The sequence below is a fragment of the Montipora foliosa genome, chromosome 8 (assembly GCF_036669935.1).
Source record: "Montipora foliosa isolate CH-2021 chromosome 8, ASM3666993v2, whole genome shotgun sequence".
Classification (NCBI taxonomy): Eukaryota; Metazoa; Cnidaria; class Anthozoa; order Scleractinia; family Acroporidae; genus Montipora; species Montipora foliosa.
The window spans coordinates 5,196,222-5,206,221 of NC_090876.1; the positions used below are offsets into that span (position 1 = coordinate 5,196,222).

The following is a 10,000-nucleotide window of genomic DNA, read 5'->3' on the forward strand; positions in this document are numbered from 1 at the left end:
AGTTCAACTTTCTCGAAAGATCAAGCCATCCAGAATTGCTAAGGCAAGCGATAGTATCATCCTTTGTGCCAGCGATGTGGACAGTGTTATTTATTCCATTACATTAGAGATGGATGGAGTGGCAGTTAAAGGCGTTGTTACAGTTTTAACAAAATACGCAGCCTCTTGCACAGAAGCAGTGTCTATGTGCCGTAACAATAACATCCTTTATCTGTCTTACAAGGGCTACCCAGGTGGAATCTTAAGTATTGCAATGTCAACACTCGAGGAAACCGTGATCGTACAAAACGGAACAGTAGAATGCAGTGAAAGCGCACACGTGGCCTCGTATCTTGCTGGTATAGTTTATGTGGACATTGGAAGCTTGCAAATAAAGACGAAGATCTGTGGTGAGGAGGCCGTAGTCACTGCTGGGACAGGAAAGGAAGGTAATTCAAATGGAAAGGGAGCCCAAGCAACATTGCGCAGCCTATGGGCATATGTGTGGAGCACGAGAAGAACATATTTATCACCGAAGCTCAAACGGGCTCTGTGAAGTTAATTACCTCGATAAAAGGCATTGTAAAGTATCGAAGCCATCTTGCTCTCCTTTATAAAGCCTTTTCTGTTCATATGAAACATCAAACTGTACCAAAACGTTCCCTACCACAGGCAATCGAGCTTCTGGAAGAACTTGACAGTTACTTGGAAACAATAACAGAAAAAGCGTTGTCGCATAGCAACGATGTCAACGATACCAGCACAAGTAAACCAAGCGGTTCCCAAGGAACTATTTCTAATCAGACAAAGCGTTTGGTGAACATGATCTTAAATGGACTGAAAGATCTGGAGGCGTTAGTTAAAGAACACAATCCAAGCTTCGCCATTGATCTGTACTCCTGTCTTACAGTTCAGGTTGAAAACCTCCACGCAGTCGGTCATTTCAAGGACCAGTTTCCCACCCTTTTGCAGTACGCACGGAATCTGGCAAATACCGTATACGAAAGCCTTAAGCGTGTAGTACCCTGGAGTGCCTTCTACTTCACGCACGATAAATCCTATTATCCCGTGTTATGCCAGAGCACTCCACTAAATGCCATTCCGAAGCTGGAGCATCTTAACGCAAGAAGGGAGTTGAATAGGCAGGAAAAAGACCTTATGATTGAATGGGCGACAAATAATGGCAAGGCTGCACGACAGAGAAGTGTGAGGCAAGAGACCACCATGTTCAAGGCCGGTACATTGCCGTTAAACATGTACCGAGCATCCGACTATCCTAAAGATAAAGTCTCATTCTGTCTTCACACTATCGAAGAGGAGACTGTTACTTCTGCTGCGACTGTTGCAACTGTTACGCCTTCTACATCGCTCGAGGCCATTGAAGATCATCAACTAGTAGAGGAAACCGAGGTAGAAGAGGAGGAAGAGTATGACACTGACTCAGATGCTGAATATCCTATTGCGGACAATGACGAGGAAGATTCTTTAGACGATTTGGTTTTTCTTCGGGCAGTTACAACGCGAAGTGGACGAATGGTCAGAGTCGTCCAAAGAGAGTGATTTAGGTAGATGATTTACGATATGCAGCCTTTACTTAGCCTTTCACAATTTTGCTTTTTCCAATTTACACCCTTCCTTGCCTAAGAGAAGGTTATTAAAAGGAGTATCTTACTTGTTTATTTCCGTGATTCGGGAAACTGAAATTTTGATATCCGTGATCCGTGATTCGTTGTTTTTTCTGTTCGTGAACCGTGCGACAGACCTCCCCTGTACGACCCTCACTTAAGGACGTTCGCGCTAATTGTTTGTGCGCAACGTTACTGCGCAGGTGACGCGACTGTAATATGTCACGCATTACTTCGAGCATTAGTGAAGTTGAGGTTTTAAACCCTTTGCAAAAACCGTGGACGATAAGTCTTGCACAGCGTTGGATCAGAAAAGATCGTGGCCAGTCAAAATTGATTTAAAATATTTATGAAAGTCAAGTAGACTACTGCACGACTGATATTCGCGAGGTTTTATCAGTCGTGCACTGGTCTACTTGACTTTCATACAAATTTTTCAAGCATCAGTTAAAATAACATGGCGACAAAAACGAGGAAAAATTCCAGGCCGGCAAAAGAATGGCACATTTATTCCCGAATCATCATGAAACTTCAGAGAGAAGTGAGCGGGAGGATGGAAAAGCTCTGGAAAAGGTACCTGATCGAGTAGACTAGTGGCTGAAAGTTTGGAAAACTCGAGGATGAACCGTTGCGTAAATTTAATGGGGCTGTTTCTTTTTAATGTTTTTATTACCCTACGAACTTAAGTTCAAAGTGAATGTATGTGTTTAAAGTTCTTTTCCTTTACTTTCGTGAAAATCGAGCAGTATTTTCGTCCTCGTCCGCTTGGATAGTGCGGACCTGCGTGGAAACACTCAACGATTGAATTTCACAAAAAGACACACTCCAGAGGATGAGCATGACGGCAATGGAGAGATATTATACAAAACACCAACCAAATGAAGATGACCCCTGCTTAAAACTTCGTTGCTATGCTCGAGAAAGGTTTTTTTTTCGGTAAAAACCTTTCATCTCTTCAACGATCGATCCTCTCTTGGGTTCCAGTCCTTGCCCGACAGGTCACGCAAAAGCGTGACAAACGAACTTTTCCAAGAGCTTTGCAAAATCACATTGATTTTACTCGTTCAGATCATCGGTGACCCCTATTTTTTTAATCATGAATCACTTACTTTACTTACTATCTACAAAATATGATGAAATGAAAAAATTCTCACCGTAAGAAGTTATCTTTTTTTAACATTTTCTTTCCTCGTGCTATCGAATTCTGGTAGTGGTTGCAACGGATAGAGCTTACGAAAACGCTCGTCGAGGATGAACTCTACTGTTTACCACATCCCTAGTGGCATACAATTATCTAAAAATCTCACTCCTAAAAACCTATGCACGGAAACTTTCACTCCAACAGTTTATTTTTATGATTTTCGATGGATGAGCAGATGAGCCTACATCTCGCTATTATGACCGATTTCTCGAAATTAAGGCATTTTTCCATTGCCATTTTCTCCGAAACAAAGTCGGTGACCCCCATTTTTTTTTTCATTTTTGGAGTAAGTACTTTATGACCTAACTCTAGGCGAGAAATGAAAAAAATCTCACCGTAGGAAGATTTTGGCGCGAACGTCCTTAAGCGGGCTAATTGTTTGATCAAGAACTTCGGCCTGTGTTTCTGCAGCTTCTGAGTCAAAGTTCTCAAATATTATCTCGTTTCTAACCACAACTTCTCAGTCCTAGAAACGTGGGAAACTCGACTTTTATGTCAAATTCTTTTTTCCACTGTGCCACCATCTTTTGTTCTATAACTTGCACAAGTAGGTTAATGATGAAAGATGATGAAAGATGATGGTTAATGATGAATGATGTAGGTTAATGATGAAAGATGATGAAAGATGTTGCGGGCTAATGATGAATGATGTAGGTTAATGATGAAAGATGATGAAAGATGATGGTTAATGATTGATGATGTAGGTTAATGATGAAAGATGATGAAAGATGATGGTTAATGATGGATGATGTAGGTTAATGATGAAAGATGATGGAAGATGATGGTTAATGATGAAAGATGATGAAAGATGATGGCTAATGATGAATGATAAAAGCGTCGCACCGGAATCGCGAGGTCACGGGTTCAAACCCCGTTGAAGTCCTGAATTTTTCAGGCTTCTCTACGCAATTGTAAAAATTGCTTTCGTAACTGCGAAGATCATAGCTTCATTTGACAAGTAGGTTACTCTGGTTCTATATGGCCGCGCTCGTCCCAGGAAGGGTGAGTATATATTTTCGGATTGCACATAAACTTAAGGATTGGATTGAATCAATATTCGTGGTAATGCATTAAATATAAAATTTAAAGGTTGGATTGAATAAATATACCTGCGGCATTGAATTGCAAATAAAATTAAAGGACTGGATTGAATTATAAGAAATAGTTTGAACTGAACGAAGATTGTTAGCATTGGTTGCATTGAATGTCGTTTAAAACTTTAAATTAAACCTTCATGTAAAGAATTGAACATATATATATATATATATATATATATATATATATATATATATATATAAGATTAAATTTAGCTACAAACGGCTTGCTGTACTTATGCTCGAGGTAGTTCAAAACATACCGGTTATTTTCAAGCATTTTCCGCTGAAAAGAATGGACCTATGAAGAAAGTAAGTAAACTTTATGTAAACACGGACAATCATCAGTTAAGCTAAAAAAAAGTTTTAAAAAAACGCTTTACAACTGTTTTGCATGATCGCCGTGTGAGAATCCGATAGGTCAGATTCCTGCCTGATGGCACGTTTGAACTGCCCGATAGAGTCAGCATTTCTTAAGTATTGGGGCAAATTGTTCCACAAACAGGTCCCGTTATAGCAGAAACTTCTTTTCAAATAATTAGTAGTTGGCTTGGGCTTGGGTAGGGTAAGTTTACCTTCTAAGATTCTCAAGTTATATTCAGCAACGCGTTGACTGAAAAGGCGTTGAAGGTATTCCGGGGCAAGATCATGGATTGTTTTAATACATAATTAGGGCTTTCTGTATTGTCAGCGAAAATTCTAGGGGAAGCCTCCCTGAGGCAGTTAGGAAGATCGTTAATATACATTAAAAAAAGCAAGGGACCTAATATGCTGCTTTATACGGAACCCCGCAAGTAATAGTGCGAGGAGATGACGATCTTCTATTTACGTTACATCTTTGGGTCCGATTGCTTAGGTACGATTGAAACCAAGTGATAGTTGCCTGGTCGGCCCCAAACTATAACATCTTGCGTAAAATAATTTCATGGTCGATATTATCGAATGCCTTTTTGAGGTCAATGAAAACCACGTCATTCAGGAAGCTATTGTCTATGTTGGCAGACCAGCTATTGTCGCCTCAAGCAAAACTGTAAGCTGAGGGTACTATATAAGGAACGGAACCCTGACTGGCAACTTGATAGCAGTTTATTATTATTTAGATAATGATAAAGTTGGTCATAGAAAAGTTTTTTCGAGCACTTTTGAGACTACTGGGATAACGGAGATGGCTCGGGGCAATAAATATTTATGTCTGATTTTAAGCCTCTTTTAAAGATCTGTGTCACCCTAGCCAATTTTCATTCAGTTGGATAGATTCTCGTGATGATTGATTTTGTCAGCAAGTCGGCTTGTGAGGGTGCAACAATACTAGCTGCCATTTTTAACAACTTACTAGGGATCTTGTCAAGACAAGTGGAAATCTCTTTTCTCGATTTTTTTTACAACAAGTCGAGAGCAATGTCTTCACTCGGAGTTTTCTCCATTTCTCCATGGCATTTGCTCGAGATCATTTAAGAACTTATCTTTTTGAAGATTTTAAACTGCCGCATTTCGATCGTGCGAGAGCCATTGCGATCCTGATGAGCCTTACATGTGATAAAAACAAGGGAATGATCACTAATCCCAAGGTGAACAACCCCAAAGTTTGAAACCCTCTCCGGGGAATTAGTTATGCATAAATCAATCATGCTTTTTGACACCGGGGTAATACGTGTTGGTTCCGTGATTAATTGGCTAAAACCATAGTAATCAAGAATGTTAGTCAATGAGGACAAAATATGTGCTGTTGCCTCAGGCAACAAATTGCAGCTAACATCACCAAGTAAATACAACCGGCCTTATTTTCAGTGTCAATTTTGTCCATCAATTTCTCAAACTCGTTAAACAATTCGATCGGAGAACCTGGGGGCCGATAACAGTTGCCGACCAGGAATCCTGTATTTCGAAGCATGCTCATTTCAACAAATAAACACTCCAAAGTATCGTTATTTAGATCATCTCGTATTCGGAAATTAAGGTGCGCAGGTGGGGCTCAGTTTACTTCGGGTAGAAGAGCACAGAACGCGTCATCAGAAAAGAATGCAAATGCGAGAAATTTACTCACAAATAATTAGTACATGGAAGTTTGGCAGTGTGGAAGTTTGGTAGGGGGGGGGGGTTAGGGTTCGTGTTTGGGTTAGCGTCACTTCCACACTGCCAAACTTCCACACTTCCACACTGCCAAACGTCCACACTACCAAACTTCCACACTGCCAAACTTCCACACTTCCACACTTCCACACTGCCAAACTTCCACACTTCCACTCTTCCACACATCCACACTACCAAACTTCCGCACTGCCAAACTTCCACACTGCCAAACTTCCACACTTCCACTCTTCCACACTTCCACACTGCCAAACTTCCACACTACCAAACTTCCACACTGCCAAACTTCCACACTTCCACTCTTCCACACTTCCACACTGCCAAACTTCCGCACTGCCAAACTTCCACACTGCCAAACTTCCACACTTCCACTCTTCCACACTTCCACACTGCCAAACTTCCACACTACCAAACTTCCACACTGCCAAACTTCCACACTTCCACTCTTCCACACTTCCACACTGCCAAACTTCCGCACTGCCAAACTTCCACACTGCCAAACTTCCACACTTCCACTCTTCCACACTTCCACACTGCCAAACTTCCACACTACCAAACTTCCACACTGCCAAACTTCCACACTTCCACTCTTCCACACTTCCACACTGCCAAACTTCCGCACTGCCAAACTTCCACACTGCCAAACTTCCACACTTCCACTCTTCCACACTTCCACACTGCCAAACTTCCACACTACCAAACTTCCACACTGCCAAACTTCCACACTTCCACTCTTCCACACTTCCACACTGCCAAACTTCCGCACTGCCAAACTTCCACACTGCCAAACTTCCACACTTCCACTCTTCCACACTTCCACACTGCCAAACTTCCACACTACCAAACTTCCACACTGCCAAACTTCCACACTGCCAAACTTCCATGTACTAATCATTTGTGAGTAAATTTCTCGCATTTGCATTCTTTTCTGATGACGCGTTCTGTGCTCTTCTACCCGAAGTAAAAGCCGCAGGTGGATACAAAAACTGGTTCCTTCTGCAAGTATCGGAGCACAGATTATGTAAAACAAAAGAAACAAAAGACAGAAAACAAAGCAACTCCAAATAAGGACTAATCCCTAGTGACCAAAAATACAATGCTTTCCGGTACATGCAGAAAGACCCCAGACACGCGTTTCTGGACAATATAAAAGCCATTTTCTAGTGTTTTAAAACAAACACGCTTCGGAGAACCATTCGTTATTTATATTGTCCAGAAACGCGTGTTTGGGGTCTTTCTGTTCGAGCGAAATCCTGGTTGTTTGTTTCAAACGTCCTTTTCAGCGCTGTCCGGAACTGGCTAGACAAAAATCTGACACCAGGGTATAACCGCAGATACAAGTCACTTGTCACTTGACACGGTTATTGAGTTGAATGCCCGACATAAACACGCGAGGTTTTGCAGATAACAACACGATGGAGACTTCAGAGATGAACTCTACAACGCAAAGCCCTACAGACATGGGTCTTGGGTATCCCTTGCTTGTAATCATCGGATTTGTTATTCTCTACGTCGTGTTTTTCACGCTGGCTTCCTTTGGCAACATCATGGCACTTCTGACCTGCTTCAAGAAGTACAGATCTTCCCAATCCATTCTCCTTTGCTATATAGCGAGTTTAGCGGCCGCCGATCTGTTATTCGCTATGCTATCGACCTTCGATTTTGCTTACTTCTTTCTAGGCGATTGGCCCGGGGGCAAACCCATGTGCAAAATTCAGGGAACTTTCATCGAGATTTCTTACACCGCTTCAATATTAACTTTGGTGGCAATTAGCAATGAACGCTCACGTTCTGCTACGTCAACCTCTTTGGCAAGAAATCGGGGCATTTCGCAGCGAACCATTTTCATCAAAATACTGTGGATTGTGACCTTTGTAGTTTGCGCGCCTCTGTTCTACGGCTACACCACGGAAGAGGAACAAGGCAAGCAACTTTGTGTCAACACCAACTGGGGTGACATTGGTCGACAAACGTACTACATTCTCCAAGCCGTGCTTATATTTATTTGTCCCCTAATTTTCATGGTCTGGGCGCACACCAAGATTCTGCGCGTTCTGAACTCGCACATCAAGAACAGCGCTGGCGTAGGAACTGTGGAAACGAAACAACGCAAAGTAACGAAAATGTTAGCTGTCGTAACTCTCGTATTTTTCTGCTGTTGGACACCTTTCATAATTGTTCGCGTACTTCGCCATTTTCATGTTTATGAAGGGAACGAAGTGTGGAAACTGACGGAGTTAATTATCTTTGGGAATTCCGCGGTCAACCCTATTTTATACTGTTTCTACAGCGCCCAGTTTCGCAAATCTTTTAAAGAGATCATACGGTGTAACTTTTCTTTGGAAGCTTTGCGACGCAAAAGCCGAGATGGATCACGTTCTACGTTTGCTTTGCTCGATATGAAGAACAAAAGTACAAAGAGAGTGGCCGAAGTACACCACGTTAATGACCCTTCATTAAACAGTTCGACATCTGTACTTCCACAGGAACAGAAGACCATCGCTAAAGAGGGGCAGTAATCAAAGAAAGAGATTCCCGATGTAGATCACGTTCATGAGCCTGCATTAAAACAGTTTAGCAGTGCATTTCCTGCATAGGAATAGAAGATTGTCGCTAAAGAGGGGCACGAACCAATATTTTCCGTTTCGAACAGTTTGCATTTTCGGTAGAGATAAAGCTTTCTTGAAGTCATTATGTTTCTGACAAAATATTCTTAACACAGAGCTGCGGTGAAAATCTATTTATTTAGGTCTGAAAGTGTCTACAAGTTATTGGCTAGTTTCGTCTGGGATGAGACGTCTATCTTTTGCCTGTAGGTTTAAATTTTATTGGAAAACGTTTATCAACGCGTTTACCCTGTGTTTGCGTCCATTATTCGCCTTAGACTAAAAGGTAGCTGCTATTTTGAAAAACTGACATTGAAGCTGTATGCATGAATTAAGCTATGAGCAAACAAAAAGAGAATCCCCGTCAACTTAAATTGTTTTTCTTCAAGAGCTTAGTCCTTTCCTGTACAGCTAAAAGTAAATTTCCCATTCTGTCGTGGAAAGGGCATGCAAAAAAAAAAAAGGATGAACTTAACACTGTTGGGCCATATATGATCGATGTGATCGGCAGTTTAATTAAATAACCTTGATCTTTAATTGGTTCTGTGGGAAGCATGAGGGCTAGCTGCTAATACACTCTTTCTTTTTCATAAGAATATTTTTTTCCGGCCCAGGCTGAATATTCCCGGCCTATTTTTCTGCCGATTTTAGGCTGAAAATATTCTTGTAATATTCTTAATTTCAGCCTATGACATTTCCGTTTAAGGACGCACGGTGTGTTTGGTGTCTAGATCTGTATCGCGTTACATTGTGCACTTAAGAACATATACAGTATCAGATTTTCAACGCACGAAATTATATTCTTTTCACAACAATTTCAGCCTCAGGTTTATTCTTAAAATATTCTTAAAATTTTTTAAATTTCAGCCTTGATATTCTTATAAAATATATTATTGTTTTAAAAGAAAGAGTGTAATGTACTGTGTTCGTCCTTTTATTATTTAAAGGATTAGTTAACACGGAAATAGGTGAAACCTTCGGAAATCGGTAAAAACTTCCATTCGAAAGTTAGCTTATTATGCTAAATAATCCCCACAGATATTCAACGTCCTAGCAACAAACCGAAAACTGTAGAAGCTTCTTCTAAGGGCATATCCCGTAACTGATAATTTCAAATTGAAATATCGGGAGTGTCAATTAAAAACAGAATTGATGTTCATCCAAGTTTTTGATAAATGTTACTCAAACGTGACCGAACAAGAACCAAATCCTCAAGGAAATTGCATTAAACCAGTTGTCACAGTGTCTAATTTTCTTCCCCACACAGTAAACCTTTTGAAGTCTTCCAAGAATCTTATTTAGTATGTGGTGCTGTTGACAATCACTGACTGGCACGTTTCATCAGAAAATATAAACGAAATGATGCCTTCTCGTGTCATAGGTTAGCAGTTGAGTACACGACCACAC

General features: G+C 41.0%; 1 protein-coding gene and 1 long non-coding RNA gene across 2 annotated transcripts in view; both read left to right on the forward strand.

The window, feature by feature from the left end:
* Positions 1–10,000, forward strand: part of LOC138012498 (uncharacterized) — a 49,009-nt gene that overhangs the window by 33,743 nt on the left and 5,266 nt on the right. The window lies entirely within an intron of this gene.
* LOC138012494 (QRFP-like peptide receptor) lies at positions 7,344–9,939 on the forward strand. The gene has a single exon (XM_068859279.1). The coding sequence runs from the start codon at positions 7,361–7,363 to the stop codon at positions 8,504–8,506; it is 1,146 nt and encodes a 381-aa protein (XP_068715380.1). The 5' UTR covers positions 7,344–7,360; the 3' UTR covers positions 8,507–9,939.

Bases quoted from the DNA above. Each gene is read 5' to 3' on its own strand.
- LOC138012494 (XM_068859279.1), top strand. From the start codon at position 7,361: ATGCCCGACATAAACACGCGAGGTTTTGCAGATAACAACACGATGGAG.